This window comes from Podarcis vaucheri (genome assembly GCF_965113315.1).
Source record: "Podarcis vaucheri genome assembly, chromosome: 1".
Taxonomy (NCBI): Eukaryota; Metazoa; Chordata; class Lepidosauria; order Squamata; family Lacertidae; genus Podarcis; species Podarcis vaucheri.
The window spans coordinates 116,094,245-116,117,689 of record NC_138759.1 but is presented as its reverse complement, the minus strand read 5'-3'; the positions used below and the strand labels follow the sequence as shown (position 1 = coordinate 116,117,689).

General features: G+C 43.4%; 1 protein-coding gene across 2 annotated transcripts in view; it reads left to right on the top strand.

The window, feature by feature from the left end:
• ITGA4 (integrin subunit alpha 4) overlaps nt 1–23,445 on the top strand; it is a 57,323-nt gene that overhangs the window by 20,440 nt on the left and 13,438 nt on the right. For both annotated transcript variants that reach the window (XR_014213976.1, XM_082200842.1), the window contains exons 11-19: nt 4,555–4,649; nt 6,821–6,911; nt 7,967–8,012; nt 8,423–8,577; nt 14,618–14,775; nt 17,000–17,149; nt 19,542–19,618; nt 22,497–22,647; nt 22,879–22,977. Coding sequence is in view for 1 of the 2 variants with exons in the window: in XM_082200842.1 (XP_082056968.1) it covers nt 4,555–4,649; nt 6,821–6,911; nt 7,967–8,012; nt 8,423–8,577; nt 14,618–14,775; nt 17,000–17,149; nt 19,542–19,618; nt 22,497–22,647; nt 22,879–22,977 (1,022 nt within the window). In the remaining variant the exon portion in view is untranslated. The remainder of the gene's footprint in view (nt 1–4,554; nt 4,650–6,820; nt 6,912–7,966; nt 8,013–8,422; nt 8,578–14,617; nt 14,776–16,999; nt 17,150–19,541; nt 19,619–22,496; nt 22,648–22,878; nt 22,978–23,445) is intronic.

Sequence of the window (23,445 nt, the reverse complement as noted above, 5' to 3'; positions counted from 1 at the left end):
TTCTGCTTTGTTTTAAAAAGTGCGAGGCATTTTGAAGCAACACATTCCAGTTCTCTTTCTGCTTGGATCATTTACTTTAGCTATTTGAACAACAATCTTGGAGATTTAGGTAATCATGAAGACTATTATTCTTATGTCTCTGAATTTTCTGTAGGAATAAAACTGCTCAGGCGCATAAATAAGTTTCAATTTACTTAAAACTAGTTACCTTCATTTACCTTTTAAGCACCCTACTCATAACAAAAGTTCTAATTGGTTGCTTAGAGATTTTTAAGAAGTGTCAGGTGTAAAATGAATGTTAACTAAGTATCCTGTCTCATACCAATGAGAGCGGAATCCACCAGAATTGTCACAGAGATTCCACTGACCATTTTTCAATCATTTCTGTGGACTTCAGGTATCCATATATGAAGAAGAAATTCTGAAAGTTCATTCAGAAATGAGTTTTGGAAGACCTGAAACCATACTTGTGATTATAACACTGCTTATTTTGGAATCATAGGTTATAGATCTGCAGTGGACAGTCCTCCCAAAACTTGTGGGGTACTACTATACTTGAAGCAAGCTTCCTGTGGCTTCACCTGTTAACCTCATCCAGAGTGCTTCTGGGCATGTATGGAAGGTTTAAATTCAGAGAGCGGTGGCAAACTTGGGTTCAACTGGTGCCACCAAGCAGCTGGCCTACAGGGGCTACATACAGCTCTTAACATTCTCCAGTTTTAAGTAGGCTGCAGAACTGATGGCCATTAAAACATTAAAACACCCAATCCTACTTGTGGAAGCTAAGCAGTCCCTGGATGGGAGATAGGCTAGGAATCCTTGGAATGCTGAAGAGGTGGAGATGCCTTAGAACAGAAAGCAAGGGGGACTTCAGTATGCCAGCATGCATTCCTGAAGGGGGCAGCAGGCAAGGCACTTGGGGAATCTTGCTTTGTGGGCAGGGATGGGTGGCCAGCGATTAACCTAAGCAGCATGCAGGGTTGCCAAAGGAATCCTGTTTTTATTTTAAGAAGGAAAACTTGATGGTTCTCCCGATTTGGGTGTGTGTGTGTGTGTGGCAACCACCAAGGCATAAAGATTGAGACCTACTTTTCCTTACTTTTTAATAGCTCGGCTGAAGAGCTTAGATCATGCATAGGCAAACTAAGGCCTGGGGGTAGGATCCGGCCCAATTGCCTTCTAAATCTGGTCCGCAGACGGTCCAGGAATCAGTGTGTTTTTACATGAGTAGAATGTGTCCTTTTATTTAAAATGCATCTCTGGGTTATTTGTGGGGCACAGGAATTCGTTGTTGTTGTTTTCCCCCCCAAAAAATATAGTCTGGCCCCCCACAAGGTCTGAGGGACAGTGGACCTGCCCCCTGCTGAAAAAGTTTGCTGACCCCTGGCTTAGATGAATAAAGGCTAGGGGTGGAAGAGAACTTTATTCAGTCTGCACTGATCTCTTCACATCTTCTTTATGTTAGACTCTTCTTCCAGCTGCCCCCAGAACATTCAAGACACCTTTTTAATTAAAAACCCCCCAAAAGCAGGGAAGATAAGTAAAATTTGTTAAATCAAGTTCAAGGGAATCTTTTGCTCTAGAGAGAGGCTGCTGTCTTCCCTGGTCTTGCCTTAGGATATACCTGCATTGATTGTACTGCCACAGTCAAAGTCCTTCATCTATCACTCTCTTCAGAGCCCCATTGTTGTTAATAGTTCTTGATAGGCCCATCATCCATGCATCTGCCTAATTCTGTAAAAGCGTATCTAAGCTAGTGGGAAGCACAGCGCTTACATGACTATCAAATTCAATAAATCATGGACCTTTCCAACAAGTCTGGTTTTTCAGTAACTGTGCTTCATTCAGCTGGTGGTGATGCTACAGCCTCTGCTAAATAAATGTGTTTTTGTTTGACATTGTTTTTAATTTGCTTTAATCTGTACTACTTGCCATTTTGATTTAATCATATCCCTTAGGCATCACTTGCATAATGACTTTCATTCTCAGCCATTAATGTTTCTTATCGTCTTCAGGTTTCATGCACATTAATGTACTGAATATCTAAATTTATTTGCTAGGCAACTCAAACAACATTTACATTTCACACTCTCCTCTGGATCTGCTTAATTAACATTTGTTTTGTAGGTAAAACTGCATGATATTGAACTAGAGCTACTTCCTGGAAATTATTGCCCTCTTCTCTTTTTTCTACCAAACCTTAGTCAAGTTAGAAATGTCTATACACACCTCCTTTCATCACCTCTTGCAGGCTTTTTAAAGTGGAATGATAAACTATGCACATGTGTTACTTTTAATATTTTAGGTTCCCCACTTTCAGATTTTATTGAAATAATGGAAGCAGAAAAAAATGAACTATATGTTAAGGAACATGCCAAAAACCCAGTGAATTTTTTACAATATACAGTAATCCTTAATATTTAAAGATACCCGTGGGAAACATGAGTAAACTTAGAAACTTTGGGATGTTAACTGCAATATGTACTGGAAAGAAATCCACAAACCATCATCCATAGGCATGAGAAGGTGTCTGTATGGTTTGTATGTATGGTGGAAGGGAACCATGAAGGAAGTAGCAAATTATTTGGGGGATGGGGCTTTAGAGAGAATAAGGAGAAACTGTAGCTCAGTGATAGATCATCTGCTTTGCATGCAGAAGTCCCAGATTCAGTGCCCAGCATATTCAGGTAGGGCACAGAGAGTCTGCTGTTGGAAATTCTGGAGAGTTGTCACCAGCAACGTAAGCCAGGCAGACCAACAGTCTGTCAAGCTAAGACTTGGTCTGCACAGGCTGTTGGAGGTGTGCGCCTGCCCTGTGCAAACTGACCCCTTTCACCAGGGACCACTTAGTGGTGGAGGGCAGGGGTTTCAATTTGCAGCATGCATTTGTCTCTCGTCCATTTGGTCCATGTGGCGACTTGATAAGTAGATGCACAATTCTGAAGGCCTGTACGATTGGCTCTCCCATGCTATACCATGTGATTTCAAGAGCCCAACCATGTAAAGAAGGATTTTTCAGAAGCTACAGTAGCCTTTAGGCAATATTTGAATTGGGCTCTAACTAGATAAGTGGGAAGCTTTTAATGTGAAACATTGTACTTGAAGATGGCAGGGAGCATTTGTTGTTGTTTAGTCATTTAGTCGTGTCCGACTCTTCGTGACCCCATGGACCAGAGCACGCCAGGCACTCCTGTCTTCCCAGCCGCTTCATCAGCTCTGAATCTACATGTACTTGTCCTCCACTCTTCCTGAGTAGCATGTTGGACGCCTTCTGACCTGAGGGGCTCATCTTCCAGCGTCATAACTTTTATATGCCTGTTGTCTTTGTCCATGGAGTTATCTTGGCAGGGATACTTGAGTGGCTTGCCGGTTCCTCCTCCAGGTGGATCACATTTGGTCAAAACTCTCCACTATGACCTGTCCATCTTGGGAGCCCTGCTCGGCATAGCTCATAGCTTCTCTGAGTTATTCAAGCCCCTTCGCCACGGCAAGGCAGTGATCCATGAAGGGGGCAGGGAGCATAGGCAGATATTTTTATCAAGGAAGGGGGAATGAGAAAGTTGAAGGCAAAAGTAAGTTTTTGTCTGACTGATGATAACGATGTCTAAGTTGCTAGTTATCCTGTTTTAACCTGGAGACTTGGGACAGGTTGCAGCATTAAACTAGAGAAACACAATTTTGGGGGCTTATGGGTAAAGAAATAGAATTACATTCTACAGAAAACCGCAGTGGCTTTGACCACAAATGACTTGCAGAAGTCTAAGCAAGAAATGGCTGTGGTGTTCTGTTTTTGAAGATTGCATGGCTAAAGATGCTGACCTCGTCCAGGGGTCATGAGGAGTGTAGCTAAGCTGATGATTCTATTGGGGGGGGTGTTGGTATGGCTCCTGCGAAGCCTTTATACAAAGATAGCTCTAGCAAGTTCAGTTATGAGACCATAAAGAGCTATTGCAAATTGTGTGTGTGTGTGTGTGTGTGTGTGTGTGTGTGTGTGTGTGTGTTTTGTAATCCCCAGCTGCATTTACAACTGATATAAGACTAGGAATGTTTCCTGAATAGAAATGTAGTGTTTGCAAGAGAGGCAGCTACTCTCTTCATCACTTTCCCTTCATTACAGGCCAATAAGATCAAATTGTGAAAGCAAAGCTGTGCTTCTTAGAGAGAAACAGAGCAAATGAGAAGTGTGTCCTGAAATCCTGTCCTTACATGAAACTACAGGGAGAAGATGGCAATACAAAGCAAGACAAACAGAAACTGAAGCATGCTATGTGCTTCCTCCACCACCCTGGAGCTTCTTTGTCCAATGTTGCTTTCCCTCACTCCCACCCTGTCAAGCAACTATCCTTGCACTAATTTATGCCACTGTTCCGTGAACAGCTAATAGTGATGAGATATTGCCATCTTTCCACTTGGTGTGAGCAAATCTTTACTTTCCTGTCAAGAAACCCAAACAAACCATGCATTGGAGTAAACGTTATTAAAATGAGTGTGTAGCTAATATGCTAATGCGTCTTCATAACGTTGCATTGAAGTATGTCACATCTATTTTAACAGATGTAGCCATTGGGGCTCCACAGGAAAACGATTTGGAGGGCGCAATTTACATATATAATGGCAGGAAAGATGGGATATCACCAACCTTCTCACAGGTAGGTCTGTTTTAGCCACTACTACAACTGTTTTAAGGGACGCGGGTGGCGCTGTGGGTTAAACCACAGAGCCTAGGACTTGCCGATCAGAAGGTTGGCAGTTTGAATGCCTGCAACAGGGTGAGCTCCCATTGCTCAGTCCCTGCTCCTGCCAACCTAGCAGTTCGAAAGCATGTCAAAGTGCAAGTAGATAAATAGGTACTGCTCTGGCGGGAAGGTAAACAGTGTTTCCGTGCACTGCTCTGGTTTGCCAGAAGTGGCTTGGTCATGCTGGCCACATGACCCGGAAGCTGTACGCCGGCTCCCTCGGCCATAGAGCGAGAAGAGCGCTGCAACCCCAGAGTTGGTCACGACTGGACCTAATGGTCAGGGGTCCCTTTACCTTTACCTTTATGACTGTTTTAGCAGAGATGCTGTCATCATAGCGAGTAGGAACATAGAAGTGACACTGTCTCTGCCTAGAAGGCTTGCAATTTTTGAGGCAATGCTTTTGCCAGCAACCCAAGAGGTCACTGAAATACGAAATGACAAACAGATGGGGTGGGAATGGGAGGTCACTAGAGGAGGGAAGAGATAGGGAGAAAGGAAATAACTCACTATAGCTGCCGCCATTCATTTGTTAGAAAGTATTTGTTAGAAAGTTAGAAGCTACTGTTGCTTCAGTCTTCCTCCACAACTCGGTAGATTGTGTAGCAAAAAGACAGAAAGCAAATTGGGACTGGAAGTATCTGGGACATTAATAGAAGTCTGGGTGAGTGGTTCCCATGTCTGAGAAATTGGTTAATTGCCTAAACTGAATGTGCTTACACTCCTTCTGAAGGACCAGGTGTGCAGTCTAGGGATGCTTTTGGATCCATCTTTGTCACCGGAGGCCTCAGGTTGCCTCAGCATCTTGGAACATTTCTTAATTAGTTTTATAACATACATTTTTAAACAGTCAATTTCATTTATATATATACAGTCGTACCTTGGAAGTCGAACAGAATCTGTTCCAGAAGCCCGTTCGACTTCCAAAACGTTCAGAAGCCAAAGTGCATCTTCTGATTGGCTGCGGGAAACTCCTGCAGCCAATCGGAAGCTGTGGAAGCCCTGTCGGACGTTTGGGTTCCAAATAACTTTCTCAGACTGGAACACTCACTCCCGGGTTTGTGGCGTTCGGATGCCAAGTACCAAGGCATTTGGGATCCAAGGTACGAGTGTGTATGTATGTATATATATATATATATGGTCAACTGGTCAACATGTTTTTAAATTCTGGCTATTATCAATTCATTTTAATGTATCTTTTATGTAAGCTGCTTAGAGCTTTTTATGATTAAGCAGCAGGCAGATTCAACCCAAGATGTTGTCTGGTCCAGTGGTCCTTTTAATGGGGTCCAGTGAAAGCAGCACATCATGCCAGGCCTTGCTGCAATGTTGTAAGGTTAACACTAGCACTAAGCCACAGGAGAAGCACCATTCCCAGTGAGGCACATGCAAGCCCTCCAGCTCCCATCAGCCACAGCCAGTAAGGAATGTTGCCAGGAATTGTAGAATGTTGAGACTTGAGCAGCATCTAGAGGGCTCCTGGTTCTTCATCCCTTATTTGTTGGCAAAATTGATTTAACTTACAGTGGTACCTCAGGTTACGACCAGTCCTGCTTTCGAATGCTTGGAGTTATGAACTCCACAAAAGTAGGTGTTCCGGGTTGCAAACTTTGCCCCGGGATATGAACACAATCCACTTCCGGGGCCGCGGGAGGCCTATGTAGGGAATGCGCACCTTGGGTTAAGGACGGACTTCCAGAACAAATTAAGTTTGTAACCCAAAGTACCACTGTACTTTCCATTGTTGGTTAACTGTAGTCACTAATGGTACTTAACGGGGGGGGGAGTATTCCTCCAAAACTTTTTTTAGATATACAGTGGTACCTCGGGTTACATACGCTTCAGGTTACAGACTCCGCTAACCCAGAAATAGTGCTTCAGGTTAAGAACTTTGCTTCAGGATGAGAACAGAAATCGTGCTCCGGTGGTGCGGCAGCAGCGGGAGGCCCCATTAGCTAAAGTGGTGCTTCAGGTTAAGAACAGTTTCAGGTTAAGAATGGGCCTCTGGAACGAATTAAGTACTTAACCCGAGGTACCACTGTACTAAAAATATCAGTCTTTTTCTTTAAAAAAAATTTTTTTAGAGGATACAAGGACATCAGATCAGCAACAGTTTACGAATGTTTGGTCAGTCTATATCTGGGAGAATTGATGTAGACAACAATGGATATTCAGGTGAGTTGAGCATTTTGCTTTGCTTTTTGTTTCTTTAAAGCAGTAGGAACGAGCTTTGCTGTATTTCGTACCCACCCTTCTTTAAAACATCCTTGAAAGCAGGATGCAAACTAATAAAGCAAAACAGGAAAACAACATCACCAAAACACTCAACAACTCACAAAACATTAAAGTCCATAAAAGATTAGTAAAACGAAACAACAACAGAACCAGTGAAGGTTACAAATAATCAGAATGCCTGAAAGTGAATTAATTTCAGTTCCCAACTATCCCACTATCCCTAAAATTGTAGGAATATTCTGTGATGGTTCATGTTGCATTGGTAGTGATGGTGCCTATGAATGATTTCCTCTCCTGTTGCCCACTGTTGACAGCACTGAATTTGTTTAAAGATAGTAGCAACTTGTCAGATGGGAAGGCCATTAAATGTGCAGTCCTATACATTTCCACTCAGAAGTGAACTCTATTTAATGGGATTTAGTCCCAGGGAAATAAGTACTGGGTTGCAACCCAGTACTGTTATCCTGCGTTCTTCTTGAACAGGAACATGCCCTATTGAACTTAGCAGAACTTACTTCTGAGTAGCTATGCACAGGCTAGGCTGCTTATCGTAACAGAATTTTATTTTTTTTAAAAAAAATGTTTTCAGAAAGGGAAAACACAGAAGAACAAAGAGGTTAGCCTTTCAGTTTTTAAATGTAATTCATTCTTTTCTTTATTAAAATTCTTTCCCACCCTGTCTCCAAAAATGCTTGAGGTATAAAGAATGGAGATTGAGCAGCCGCTTAACTATATGGTGTGATGCAATGACTGTGGAATTATTTTAATGCCAAGAATAAGAGCAACGCAGCTCCATCTCTATGACTCTGTTTAGGAAGTTCCGATAATATATGTTGGCTTAATGTATCCTCGTATCCCCTCTCATTAATAATGTGCAAAGAGTGACATAATGCAGTCCAGAGGTGAATAAGTAATAAGGGGATTGTGCATGAGATAAAGTTTTCTGGTGACTAATGATCATCTTCAATCTGTGGGGCGCTTTTTTCTGTCTACAGATGTGGCAGTTGGTGCTTTCCTGTCAGACTCTGCCGTGCTGCTGAGGTGAGTCCAACACACACACACACACACACCACATACCATAATTGGAGACAACTGGGCATAATGGTGAATTATGAGATGCAATTAAATAAATTTGCCATGTGCTGCTGACCTCATAAAGCTCTCAATTAAGCTCTGAACTTGGTCATTAAGCTCTGGAATGTGACTCCAGAATGCGAGTTCTGTAGAACACTGGAATCGCACAATGTGTCAACATCTCTAAGAAATGATCTGAGCGGCGAACATCTCTGAATCTTGTGCCAAACAATATTTTACCATCGCAGGCTTGGCTCCTAAGTCAATTAAAGTTAGGTTTTGTTTTCTCAAAACTTGGGATGTGGAAATGATAAAGCAGCACACACGAAATTATCAACATTACAAAATTGTGACTATGAATTCTTCTTGCTTTTCAGGACAAGGGCAGTCGTCATTGTTGAAGCATCCTTAAAACATCCTCCCTCAGTAAATCAAACTAAACTGGACTGTGTGTTAAATGGACAGCCAGCTGTGTGTGTGCACCTGACACTTTGTTTTAGCTATAATGGCCGAACAGTTCCAGGTTACATAGGTAAACTATTAGCTAAATTCTGTATCATTATTTCTCAGCATACTTTATTGATGGTGTATGTGCCTCAATTGCTCTGCTCTTTTTTCTTCTTCTTTTAAATGGCTTACTGCTGATGGTTAAATGGAATTTAATTACCTACTAATCTATCAAACTGAAGCCAATTGGTTTCCATTATTATTTTTGGCACTGAATGATGTGTTCCAGATAGGAGAAAGCATCGCACAATAGCTGTACTGCGTAGCTCAATAGTAGACAGGATCAAGAATGGCTGATAAAAAATATTGGAATATGCAGAGGTGGCAAAAAGGACAGCACTGATAAAAGATGCAAATTTAGAATCTTTTAAAGAAGACTAGAAACCATTTCTAGTCTGTATTAAAAGTTGTTTTTCATATGCAAAGACCACAGTGGGGTTTGAAGTGTAAGAAAACAAAAGCATATATTAAGAAACATGTCATAGAATCATAGAATCATAGAATCATAGAATCATAGAATCATAGAGTTGGAAGAGACCACAAGGGCCATCGAGTCCAACCCCCTGCCAAGCAGGAAACACCATCAGAGCACTCCTGACATATGGTTGTCAAGCCTCTGCTTAAAGACCTCCAAAATAGGAGACTCCACCACACGCCTTGGCAGCAAATTCCACTGTCCAACAGCTCTTACTGTCAGGAAGTTCTTCCTAATGTTTAGGTGGAATCTTCTTTCTTGTAGTTTGGATCCATTGCTCCGTGTCCGCTTCTCCGGAGCAGCAGAAAACAACCTTTCTCCCTCCTCCATGTGACATCCTTTTATATATTTGAACATGGCTATCATATCACCCCTTAACCTCCTCTTCTCCAGGCTAAACATGCCCAGCTCCCTTAGCCGTTCCTCATAAGGCATCGTTTCCAGGCCTTTGACCATTCTGGTTGCCCTCCTCTGGACACGTTCCAGTTTGTCAGTGTCCTTCTTGAATTGTGGTGCCCAGAACTGGACACAGTACTCCAGGTGTGGTCTGACCAGAGCAGAATACAGTGGCACTATTACTTCCCTTGATCTAGATGCTATACTCCTATTGATGCAGCCCAGAATTGCATTGGCTTTTTTAGCTGCCGCGTCACACTGTTGGCTCATGTCAAGTTTGTGGTCAACCAAGACTCCTAGATCCTTTTCACATGTACTGCTCTCAAGCCAGGTGTCACCCATCTTGTATTTGTGCCTCTCATTTTTTTTGCCCAAGTGCAATACTTTACATTTCTCCCTGTTAAAATTCATCTTGTTTGTTTTTGCCCAGTTCTCTAATCTGTCAAGGTCGTTTTGAAGTGTGATCCTGTCCTCTGGGGTGTTAGCCACCCCTCCCAGTTTGGTGTCATCTGCAAATTTGATCAGGATGCCCTTGAGTCCATCATCCAAGTCATTGATAAAGATGTTGAATAAGACCGGGCCCAAGACAGAACCCTGTGGCACCCCACTAGTCACTCTTCTCCAGGATGAAGAGGAACCATTGATGAGCACCCTTTGGGTTCGGTCAGTCAGCCAGTTACAAATCCACTGAGTGGTAGCATAGTCAAGACCGCATTTTACCAGCTTCTTTACAAGAATATCATGGGGCACCTTGTCAAATGCCTTGCTGAAATCAAGGTAGGCTACATCCACTGCGTTCCCTTCATCTACCAGGCTTGTAATTCTGTCAAAAAACAAGATCAGGTTAGTCTGACATGACTTATTTTTCAGAAATCCATGCTGACTATTGGTGATCACAGCATTCCTTTCTAGGTGCTCACAGACTGTTTGCCTAATGATCTGCTCCAGAATCTTCCCTGCTATTGATGTCAGACTGACTGGGCGGTAATTATTTGGGTCCTCTCTTTTCCCCTTTTTGAAAATAGGGACAACATTTGCCCTCCTCCAGTCTGCCGGGACTTCGCCTGTTCTCCAGGAATTCTCAAAGATGACTGCCAGTGGTTCTGAGATCACATCTGCCAGTTCTTTTAATACTCTTGGATGCAGTTCATCTGGCCCTGGAGACTTGAATACATCTAAACTAGCCAAATATTCTTGTACTATCTCCTTAGTTATTCTGGGCTGTGTTTCCTTTGCTGAATCATTTGCTCCAAATTCTTCAGGTCGGGCATTGTTTTCTTTATCGGAGAAGACTGAGGCAAAGAAGGCATTGAGTAGTTCAGCCCTTTCTGTGTCCCCTGTTTGCATTTCACCATCTTCTCCTCTGAGTGACCCCACAGTTTCTTTGTTCTTCCTTTTGCTACGAACATACCCATAAAAGCCTTTTTTGTTGCTTTTAACCTCTCTAGCAAGCCTGAGTTCATTCTGTGCTTTAGCTATTCTGACTTTGTGTCTACATGTGCTGGCTTTTTGTTTGAATTCCTCTTTGGTGGTTTCCCCCCTTTTCCATTTTTTGTACACATCCTTTTTTAATCTTAATTCAGTTAAAAGTTCTTTAGATAGCCACCCTGGCTTCTTTAGGCACCTTCCATGTTTCCGTCTCATTGGTATTGCCTGACGTTGTGCTTTTAGTATCTCCCTCTTAACAAACTCCCAGCCATAATGAACTCCCTTTCCTTTTAGTATTGTTGTCCATGGGATCTCACCCAGCACTTCCCTAAGTTTTATGAAGTCGGCTTTCTTAAAGTCAAGAAATTGAGTCCTAGTATGCTTGGCTGCTCCTTTCCGCTGTATAGTAAACTTCAGAAGAGCATGATCACTCGCGCCTAATGATCCTTCCACTTCTACCCCACTAACCAGGTCATCAACATTGGTTAGGACCAGATCTAAAATGGCTGTTCCTCTTGTTGCTTCTCCCACTTTCTGGACAATGAAGTTGTCTGCAAGGCCAGTGAGGAATCTGTTTGACCTTATGCTCTTGGCTGAGTTTGACGTCCAACAAATATCCGGGTAATTGAAGTCCCCCATTACTACTATCTCCCTTCCTTTTGCATGCTTGGCCATCTGTTCCAGGAAGGCATCATCTATGTCCTCCGTTTGGCTTGGGGATCTATAGTAAACTCCCACAATGAGGTCTCTGTTATTCTTCTCTCCCTTAATTTTGACCCAAATGCTCTCACTTTGGCTTTGAGGATCTAAATCTTGGATCTCTTCACAGGTATACACATCCCTGACATATAACGCCACTCCTCCTCCTTTCTTGTCTGGTCTGTTTCTCTGAAATAGATTGTATCCCCCCATTATTACATTCCAATCGTGGGACTTATCCCACCAGGTTTCAGTGATGCCTATTATGTCATATTTAGTTTGCTGTACCAAGAGCTCAAGCTCATCTTGTATATTTCCCATGCTTTGCGCATTAGTGTACAGACATTGAAGTCCATTAATCATTCCCCCGTGTCTCTTATTTAAGGATTTTTTCCTCCCACCACTAGGTCCGCGTGCTGTTTGCTCCATTTGGTCTATGACATTTGGATGATCATCTTCATTAATTGATAGACTCCTACCTTCAGGAGCACTGTCTCCCTCCCCCACATTAGTCAGTTTAAAGCCCTCCTGATGAGGTTTCTGAGATTTTTGGCAAAAACATTTCTCCCAACCGTTGTGAGGTGCAGCCCATCACTTGCCAGAAGTCCATCTTCAAGAAACTGCAGTCCGTGATCTAAGAATCCAAACCGTTCCTGTTTACACCATTTGCGAAGCCAGCTGTTCACTTCCACTATTTTCCCCTCTCTCCCTGGGCCACGTCGTTCAACTGGGAGGACAGATGAGATGACAATTTGTGCATTTAGTTGCTTCAATTTCCTGCCGAGAGCCTCGTAGTCTCTTTTGATCTTCTGGAGGCTATTGCTTGCAGTGTCATTGGTTCCCACATGAACCAAGAGGAAGGGGTATTTGTCAGTGGGTTTTATGATTCTTTGCAGTCGTTCAGTTACATCTTGGATCTTAGCCCCGGGGAGACAGCACACTTCCCGAGACATCTTGTCAGGCCCACAGATCACTGCTTCTGTTCCCCTCAGTAGGGAATCCCCTATCACCACTACACGCCTCCTCTTGGGTTTGGTCGGGGTTCTTCCGTGAGCTGTCCGTTCCAAGGTCGCCTGCACATTCCCTGAGGACTGACTTTGCTGCTCGTCTTCATATACCTGATCGACTGTAATGAGGGAGAGATCCTCAAATGGAGTCTGCTCTTCGTCTTCCATGCTAGGGGAGAGGACCTCAAAGCGATTGTGTATTTCTAAGCAATCAGAGTGAACCCTGGGCCTCCTACTTCTTTGAGTCACGTTTCTCCATATATCTGGCTCCTGTGTTGGTGAACTAGACTCCTTCTCAGGGGGAAGAGGATGAAATTAGATAATTTTACCCAGCCTGTGGAATGCCATCCCATCAGATGTCAGTAAAAGAAACAACTATTTGATTTTTAGAAGACATCTGAAGGCAGCCCTGTTTAGGGAAGTTTTTAATGTTTGATGTTTTATCGTGTTTTTAATATTCTGTTGGGAGCCGCCCAGAGTGGCTGGGGAAACGCAGTCAGATAGGTGGCACAGAAATATTAATAATAATAATTGTTTGTCATGTATGTATATGATTCAGGTTATAAACATTGATGAGCCGACACCCCGACTCTTACACGGGAAGACACCCGAAGACACCAAAACCTGCATATATATATATATATATATATATGCAGGTTTTGGTGTCTTCGGGTGTCTTCCCGTGTAAGAGTCGGGGTGTCTGTGCGACGTTTCGCACAGACACCCCGACTCTTACACGGGAAGACACCCGAAGACACCAAAACCTGCATTCCTGTACCCGTGAAAATCTACGAAAGCAAATTATATATATATATATATATATATATATATATATATATATATATATATATATATATATATATATTGTATAAACAGGATCAAATTTACCTAATTAGACTCTTATCCTGAGTAGCTGTTTAATTTTCAAAGTAAATGCTCATATTATTTGGTACATTAGCAATTAGTATACCATGGAACAAAACAGATGCTTCTCAGAAGTTTTACTACATGGTATTAAGAGACACTGGATTTCTGGATTAGCCCTTTAGACTATGGGTAGCCAAACTGGTCCGTTTCAGTTGTTGCTGGACTCCAACTTTCATCCCCCTCCCCTGACAATTGGCCATGTTGTCTGCAGGTGATGTGAACTGGAGTTCCACAAATATCTAGAGGTCACCACATTGACTTGCACCTCCTGTAGACTTTATCAGAAGAAAACAGAATGGCTTTATTCTGATAATCAACCAGCCCCTGTTGCTGAGAGCACAGGGTATAATGCTAAGGTTGCCAAGGCTCAGATTGGGTTCAAGCCCAATGAGAGAGGACCCAGCATTATGATGCTTACTGAGAGCCAGTGTGGTGTAGTAGTTAAGAGCGGTAGTCTTGTAATCTGGGGAACCGGGTTCGCGTCTCCGCTCCTCCACCTGCAGCTGCTGGGTGACCTTGGGCCAGTCACACTTCTCTGAAGTCTCTCAGCCCCACTCACCTCACAGATTGTTTGTTGTGGGAGAGGAAGGGAAAGGAGAATGTTAGCCGCTTTGAGACTCCTTCGGGTAGTGATAAAGCGGGATATCAAATCCAAACTCTTCTTCTTCTTCTTCTTCTACTGTAGAGGCAGAAGATGGCATCTAGTAGGTTGAGAGAAGACCATAGCTATTCCTGATTATCACAGAGGGTGGAGTGAATAGCAGGAACTCTCCAGGCAACAGCAAAGTGGCTAGACCAACAATATGGAGAAAAATTAACTAGAATAAGATGGTGGGAGCAGTATATGTGATACAAAAGAAAGAATCGGGGGTTTCCCCATCAATTCATTCATGAGAACGCACAATTGTTGTTGTTTTTAAGTGTGCAAATGATACTGCTGACCTCCTGAAGGTATGAAAGAAAATTCTACAATACTTTTTAGCACGATTTGAAAATGATTCTTTTGAAAGCCTGCCTGGCATTCTAAAGTATTTGCCATCAATTTAATAAATATGAAAAACCTCTGTGAAGTTACTTTCCAAACCCTTCCTCTTAATGTTGTCCTTTCACCCCTCTCTTCCACTTTTTTACAGTATTGCTTTATAATCTAAGCCTGGATGTTAGCAGGAGGCCAGATACCGCAGCAAGGTTTTATTTTTCCTATAATGGTACATCTGAAACGACTTCTGGAAGCCTCAGCATTTACAACAGCAACAACGTTACTTGCACAACTCACCAAGCATTCATGAGGGTAACATGTGTGTTTCTTTCTCTCTCCTAAATAGAATTGTTGAAGTAAAATAATTGCACCAGTATTTGAACAATGATGGGAGAAGGATTGCCAAAAACTGGCTTGTTCTGTTTCTTTGATGAGCAAGACATGAGCAGAATAGCTCCTCTCTGAAATGGATAGCCTTATCCTTCATGAATTTGCCCAATTCCTTTTTAAAGCCATCCAAGCTGGTGGCTATGAAAAGATGTAAGGGTGGCCATCAACTTGGAAATCTTCAAGAAGGGATTCTAAACTTTTGAACCACCCGTCTTGCACAAATGCTTGTGTCATCCCTACTTCTGACGCAATGTCCTTCTCTGTTTTGAAACATTAATACTGAAAGTGTCTCCCCCTTCTGTGACCTTTGAACTTAAGTCAAGTCATTCAAGTTCAATAAATCCTCAGCGTCTGTCGAGCATAATCCTTGCATATTCAGTATCTGAGAAAATAATAATTAATAGCTAATTGGCATAATGGAAAGTAATGAAGAGCAGATGTAGGGAAACCCTTGTGGAAAATTATATGAATTGGATAACATACGAATTGGTGGAAGCTTTCTTGTAGATAAGAATTAAGAGCAGGAGACATGTGGAAGGCAATCAGTGCCTGCCTATCTCACCCATCCAGGGAATAATTTAATCATCTTCGCTATTGTAATGTTCAGTGTTTCAAGCAAAGTAGCTTGCTTGGGAACTGAACTTTGATCGAGAGCCTTACTACACAGTGTGGTCTGGCATTAAAATTTGTATATCTTACAAAGACATACAAGAGAAACAGAGTAGACTCAATCCCAATTTACTTATTCCAGTTCAGTGCTGGGATTTTAAGCAGAGGTCTTTTTCCTGGAAGACCCTGCCTATGATACCTTAAGCTTGCAGCACCATCCTCAGAAGAAAGTGCCATGGAACTTACACCCTAATAAGTGAATTTGTTTGCAGCCTTATGCAGAAAATAGAAAAGGTTACATCAACTATGTGTGAGTGTAGCCCTACTCATCCTTTTCATGACTGCCAATATGTGGCCCCACTTTGAAGAATTAGCCAAAGTGGAATGTGGTCGCCAGGCCTTTAAAGGTTTCATACCTCTGGTCCAGCTTTGTAGCTGTTTCCTGGCCACTTCTATGAATGAATGAATAAATGAATGAATGGTATGTTCCTTGTAGTCACAGACCAATGAAACTTCTCTAAATGCATCATTAGAATGTTATGAAGAAATGCAACATTGGAAGCACCTTTGAGTTTGCTTTGGCTGCACCTTGTTTACTATAATTTAAGCCAGGCATAGGCAAACTCGGCCCTCCAGATGTTTTGGGACTACAACTCCCATCATCCCTAGCTAACAGGACCATGGGATGATGGGAATTGTAGTCTCAAAACATCTGGAGGGCTGAGTTTGCCTATGCCTGATTTAAGAAATATACAGTGGTACCTCGGGTTACAGACGCTTCAGGTTATGTGTTTTCGGGTTGCGCGCCGCGCCGAACCCGAAAGTACAGGAATGGGTTACTTCCGGGTTTTGGCGCTCACGCATGTGCAGAAGTGCCGAATCGTGACCCACATGTGTGCAGACGCGGCGCTGTGGGTTGTGAACGTGCCTCCCGCATGGATCATGTTTGCAACCCGAGGTTCCACTGTAACAAGCTTTAGATGGTAGCTCAAAATAAAATACAAGGTAACTTTTGTTTTTCAAGAAACAAATGAAAAACAAATGAAGTTCCAACATGTAAGATTTTAGAAAGAGAGAAAAAGGAAGCAGCTTTGATTTGGCAGGTAGGATGATCTTGTGGTGTTCATCCAGCAGTGGGCAGCAAGGTGGTGATGCAAAGCCACCCTCTTGACACTGGTGTCACTCCAGATTCCCTGGACGGCACTGGGGCAGAGCAGGGGTGACAATGCAGTCAGGTCTGCATGGACCCACTAGTGTAGCCAGTCCACGCAGCCCTGCTATTCGCTCCCTGCAGACATGACCTCACTGCTGCCCTGCTCTGTCCAGGTACAATGAGCAATGGCAATGCTGATAGGATGACTCCACCCCACCGTACTGGCTGCTACTGGATCATTGCATGTTGACCGTGTGGCCTTTCACATACTTAGAAATTCTGCTATTTCTGTTCATGTAGCGATCTAAGGTAGGCGGGGTTTTCTTTACATGCACACGTGTGTGTTTTTATGTTGTTAACTCATTAGGTTTCCAATTTCCATAGAAAAATGTGAGGGATATCTTGACTCCTATACATGTTGAATCCACCTACCACCTTGGAGAGAACGTTCTAAAGAATCAAAGTTCAGATGAACTCCCACCACTCCAGCCAGTTCTTCAGCAACGAACTGAAGATGATGTCATACGCAGCAAGGTATGTTTGTGTTTGCGAAAGTGGCATGTTTGCACCTGAAACAGGGTTTGTTGTTTTTTTTTGCATACTTATTGCTATTTGTTTTTCCTCCAACATGCCTCTCTGTAACGTAAAGTTTTCTGGACAACTTAAAATAAGTAAAAACAGTTGAATTGCAAAATAAGTTTCCAATTGCGTTTGTGTGTATGTTGTTCCCCCCCCTATGTTTATGTTTTGCATTTGTGTATCTTTGGGGCCACTGTAGCAGCTCTTGAGAATTGGAGATGTAGAGCATGAATTTATTAAATAAATGAATGATCCAGATTTAAGCAGCTTGCACTGTGTGTTCATCTAATAAATGCTACTTTTAGGACTGCCATCTTCTTTTGTTTGTTTTTTTAAAAAAATGTTTTTATCGAAATATTTTGCAAAGGTACGTTCAGTATCTGTTTTTAAATCATAGCATCCTTCATACAAATCAATTACAGTCGGTTTGAGACACATTTTTAGCCTAGAGAGCATGGCTTCAAAAATATTACTTGGGAAGACAGTCCTATGGATACAGAGCCATGAGAGTAAACCAGGGGTCAGCAAACTATGGCCTCCAGGGGGCCGGTTCACTGTTGCAGGCTGGACGGGAAGGACAAGCTGGTGCCTTACCTGCAGCTGTGACCCCGTGTGGGTGTTTCTGCCCCTTCGTCCTCCTGCTCCCTGGAGTTGAAGGCCTCCGCCTGGGCCACTTCACCACCAGCCTCATCGTCCTCCACCGTCACGTTGGCTGCCAATGGGAGCTTGGCAGCTGTGGCCCCGCTGAGCCCTAGCCCAGGCCGGCTGTCCTCCTCCAGGATCACCACTGCTGCCCCACTCATGGGGATGCAGAGCGGCAGCAGCCACAGCAGCACCAGGGCGGCGGGAGGAGGAAGAGGCCAAGCGGCAGCAGCTCTGCCAATCAAATGCCGCGCCTGGTTTACCTCAGCATGGTGTGGGGACGTCTCTGCCAATCAAACGCCACGCCTGGTTTACCTCAGCGCAGCGCGGCATTTGATTGGCAGAGACGTCCCCACCCCACCCTGAGGTAAACCAGGCGTGGCGTTTGATTGGCATAGATGTCCCTGCGCTGAGGTAAACCAGGCATGGCGTTTGATAGGCAAAGCCGCCGCTGCTCAGTCTCTTCCTTCCGTCGCCTTTGCTGGGAGTCTCGGCTTCGTGGCGGGTTCTTAAATGGCCAGGCTAGATTTAGAAGTCTGCTGGTCCTGATCCGGCCCAGGGACCGTAGTTTGCTGACCCCTGGAATAAACTATTTCCCTTGCTCTGTACGAAACTTTGAATAGCAGTTAATTTATAAGTGTGCACGTGTGTGTGTGTGTGTGTGTGCACAGCCTTCTGCTGCTGGCATAGTTTTCCAGATCCGGGCAAATATATTCATTCCCTGATCTAATTTTAAGTGCTCCTATGCATTGCTTAAGAGCCTAATAAACCCCTTCAAATTAATAAATGTTTCCCTTGGCAAATACTGTTGTGATGAAAGGTCAAATGGATTTGTTTCCACACCTCATGAAGCATCTTAGTTAGCATCAAGCCAGTCTGAAAAAAAATCAAATAAAAAATTGCCTGCACTACATCAGTCCACTGACAGTGGGATCACAAGTGGGAAGATTTCTGTTGCATTCGTGTTCTGCTTGTAGTGACCATGGTGAAAACAGAAGATGGGGTTAGATGGGCCTTTTGTAGTCTCTTTTTATGGTCAGTAATACCATGTGTATGTTTTGTAGGCTGATGTTGTGTTAGGAGCCTCCCAGAGGTATCTGTTGAGGGGTTGCCTAGAAAGAGCTGTTTCCTTTTGGGTCCCTTGCTTTGTTGTTGTTGGCAGTGGAAGGTACTAGACCTGTGTGTAAAGAATGAGAGAGAGGAGTGAGGATCTGCCAGTAAAATACTGTTTTAAATTAACGGTCTGAGTTTCAGGGTGAAAAGGGATTTACTTCTGAATATGTATGGATATGGGATGCGGGTGGCACTGTGGGTTAAACCACAGAGCCTAGAACTTGCTGATCAGAAGGTCGGCGGTTCGAATCCCCGTGATGGGGTGAGCTCCTGTTGCTCAGTCCCTGCTCCTGCCAACCTAGCAGTTCGAAAGCACGTCAAAGTGCAAGTAGATAAATAGGTACAGCTCTGTGGGAAGGTAAGCGGCTTATCCGTGCACTGCTCTGGTTCACCAGAAGTGGCTTAGTCATGCTGGCCACATGACCCGGAAGCTGTACGCCGGCTCCCTCGGCCAATAAAGCGAGATGAGCACCACAACCCCAGAGTCGGCCACGACTGGACCTAATGGTCAGGGGTCCCTTTACCTTTAGCTTTATGTATGGATATGGTGTTGTATTTGACCCTAAATAATTGTTGTTTTCCTCTTTTATAGTTCATGTTTGCAAGATTTTGCTCTCAAGAAAATTGCTCTGCTAACTTGCAAGTTTCTGGAAAACTTGCATTCCCGAGGTAAGTAACTAGTGATTTCTATGTGGTAAAAAAAAAGACTGGCTATGCTTTATTTATTTAATTATTACACTTATGTCGCACCTTACTTCCAAGGAGCTTAAAGTGGTATATATACTTCTATTTGCATTGCACAATATGCCACATCATGAAGAACCCTTTTCAGCAATTTGTGTTGCAGTGTTCTGTATATTTGTACAGATGAGAACTTTTATGGACATTGATATATCTGCATAAAAATGGGCTTCTGCACTGCTTAGTGTGATATATACACACGCACACACACACACACACACACACACACACACACACACACACTATGATTGCTGGTGAAAAATCTAGTTTAGCTTTCTCACATTCCCAGATGTTCACCTGGTGATTTTATTATATGTGCAAATATCATACTCCGCACTGGCCATCTTTTTTTGTCCGGGCTCCCCTTTCCAGCTTTGGTGGCACACTGGCAATGAAGCAAAACGCAGCATCACACACAATAGGGAAGGGAAGAGCACCCCATTATTTAACTTGGAAGCATACTGTAACCCCAAAATGCAGCCACTGGAATGTTAACAGTTGTGTGTTTCTCCTTAATTTGAAACTTAGCTTCTTACGCAGAGCTTCTACCTTTTGCTGCCTGCCAAAGTGCCAGCTTGTCTCCCCAAGGTGTTCATTGACTAATGTGTTGGTCTCAAGCCAATATATTTGATAAATGTCTATTTCAAGGCAGCTCGTCTGCAAGTCTTAATTAAACTTTAATGTCAAATTGAAGTTTACTTTTTAAATCCTCTTAGGAACCTTTTTTTTTTTTTTTTTTTTTTGCTTGTTAACGTGATTAGAGAACACCAGGAGGAATGCAAGCTAGTCGTGCTCACTCACGTGCAGGAGTCTTGTCTATATATTAACCTTGACTTGGAGTTTATAAGATGAGAGCTTGTGTGCAGCATAAGGTGGCTATAAAAACAACATTAAGCACAGACACACCTAGGCCATGTGCTTTTCTTTTCTTTTTTAAAGTGGAAACGCAAAGAGGAAGCATATAAGGCAGTCATTGCTAACGGGATGAGACAGAGCAATTACAATCAGCACAAAAGCTACAAGAGAGATGTGTTGTTTTTTTTGTGTGTGTAAAAGCACTTGCTAGGTCATCTAGGCTTGCCAAGTGGTAAGGACAATCATGCCCCACACCCCCTTGAGCAGACAGGGAATAGTAAAATGCCCACCACCAGGTCATAGGACAACAGAGTCTATAAAGATGTGTATTTTGCTACACATTTGTATGTGATAGAATGGTGCTTCCACTTTGGTAGGAAGATGCAGATGCCCAAGGTCCCTCAAGAAGACATTACCTTAGGAGAGATGGCCATTTTTATCCTGCCATCCTTCCTTCCAAGGAGCTAAAAATGGCATGTGTGGTTGTCTACCCATCCACTGAAGGAAACTTTATGCCCCAACAGCCCTGTGAGATCATAGAATCATAGAATCATAGAGTTGGAAGAGACCACAAGGGCCATCGAGTCCAACCCCCTGCCAAGCAGGAAACACCATCAGAGCACTCCTGACATATGGTTGTCAAGCCTCTGCTTAAAGACCTCCAAAGTAGGAGACTCCACCACACTCCTTGGCAGCAAATTCCACTGTCGAACAGCTCTTACTGTCAGGAAGTTCTTCCTAATGTTTAGGTGGAATCTTCTTTCTTGTAGTTTGGCTCCATTGCTCCGTGTCCGCTTCTCTGGAGCAGCAGAAAACAACCTTTCTCCCTCCTCTATGTGACATCCTTTTATATATTTGAACATGGCTATCATATCACCCCTTAACCTCCTCTTCTCCAGGCTAAACATGCCCAGCTCCCTTAGCCGTTCCTCATAAGGCATCGTTTCCAGGCCTTTGACCATTTTGGTTGCCCTCCTCTGGACACGTTCCAGTTTGTCCGTGTCCTTCTTAAATTGTGGTGCCCAGAACTGGACACAGTACTCCAGGTGTGGTCTGACCAGAGCAGAATACAGTGGCACTATTACTTCCCTTGATCTAGATGCTATACTCCTATTGATGCAACCCAGAATTGCATTGGCTTTTTTAGCTGCCACGTCACACTGTTGGCTCATAGGTCAGGGTGAGAGATAGTGCCAGGTCCAGCGGACTTCATCAGATCTCTTTGGTCCTTCTTTGTGTAAAATTCTGGGGTAAATTTTTTGTCACCACTTGGCAAAATGACATAAGCCCTGCCCAGGTGTTAGGTGTTCACGTGTAGGGGCTCCAAGGGATCAGGACATCTCCCTGGCCAGGTGTCCTGATTGTGTGAAAGCCCCTATATGTGGTAAGGAACTGATCAGTTTGGGCTTTCTTGATAGACAACACTGCAGTGACACGCAGCTTTTGAAAAGAGGACATGACATTGGAGAACAGGGCTAAATGTGTGGGCAACAGACAGCTAAGGTGTCCTGGAGGGAGAACCAAAGGATGGCTGGGAGAACCAGCAAAAGTGACCAAATCACATTTTTGTACAGAGGAGGTGCTTTCTGAACCCACAGGCCTAAACATCCTGAAGTAGTCTTGTGTAGCAGATTTATTTCGGAAGAGTTGGTTTACTCTCCTAGGAGAAAATAGCAGTTCCTCCAGTGGACTTTATTTCCCAGCTGTGAGCTTATAATAGCAGAAAGGGATCTTGTGATCCTCCAGATGATGCTAGACTCCAACTCCCAGCATCCCCAGCCAGCATGGCCAAAGGTCAGGGGTTGAAGGCCGTTGGGATCCCAGCGACATCTGGGGAGGGGCACAGGCTTCCCGTGTATGGCTTGGCACTTTAGAGGGAAGCCTGAGCATTTCTCTTGTACTTGAGGAACATTTGAAATTAAGTCAAAAGCAATCTTTTCATTTCCAACAGGCCTCATGAAAAGAAGCCCTACCTTGTGGTGGGAAGTACAAGGGTACTGATGTTGAATGTTACCTTGTACAATGCTGGCGATGATGCCTACACAACTGCCCTCCATATCCAGCTCCCCAAAGGGCTCTATTTCACCAAAATTCTACAGCAGGTAAGAAAGGAAGGGGTCAGTTTTCATCAGAAAAATAATAATAAACACACCCAGCACCAGTCTCTATCCAGACTTGAGCGACCAATGGCTTCTTTCTGCAACAATGTAATGATATCCCATTGCAGCTCTCCATTACCTTGTTACGTTGGTCTCTCAGAGCATGTTGTTTTTTTTAATATGTACTTTTGCAAAAACATCCATATTCCTGCTTCTTGTACATTGTTACCACAGGAGGAAGCTCCAATACATTGTGAAGTGTCGGAAACAGAAAGTCATGCGGTGAGACTTGACTGCAGTGTGGGGCATTTATATGTAGATCACCTGTCAAAGGTAAAATTAAATATCAACTTTTAAATATATATATATATATTGTACTTTCTTTGGCATCATTTACATTGGGATGGGGAACTTATGACCCTCCAGATGAAGTTGGACTAAAACTCCCATTATATCCCTGACTGGCCATGCTGACTGGAGCTGATAGGAGTCCAAAAACATCTGGAGAGCCACAGGTTCCCCACTCCTAACTTACACCAAAAAACACACCTTGTGTCCTATGGCAATGGAAGAGACTCATGCATGTGTTTTTCTTAACTGCCCTTTTGATGATTAACAAATAGTCTTGCAGTTAGGATCTGTGTCAGCACACATTTGAAAATAGAATCATAGACATGGAAGGGACCACTGGGATCATCCAGTCCCCTGGGATGCAGGAATGTTTTGCCCAACGTGAGGCTTGAACCCACAACCCTGAGATTAAGAGTCTCCTGCTCTACCACCTGAGCTATCCCAGAGCTC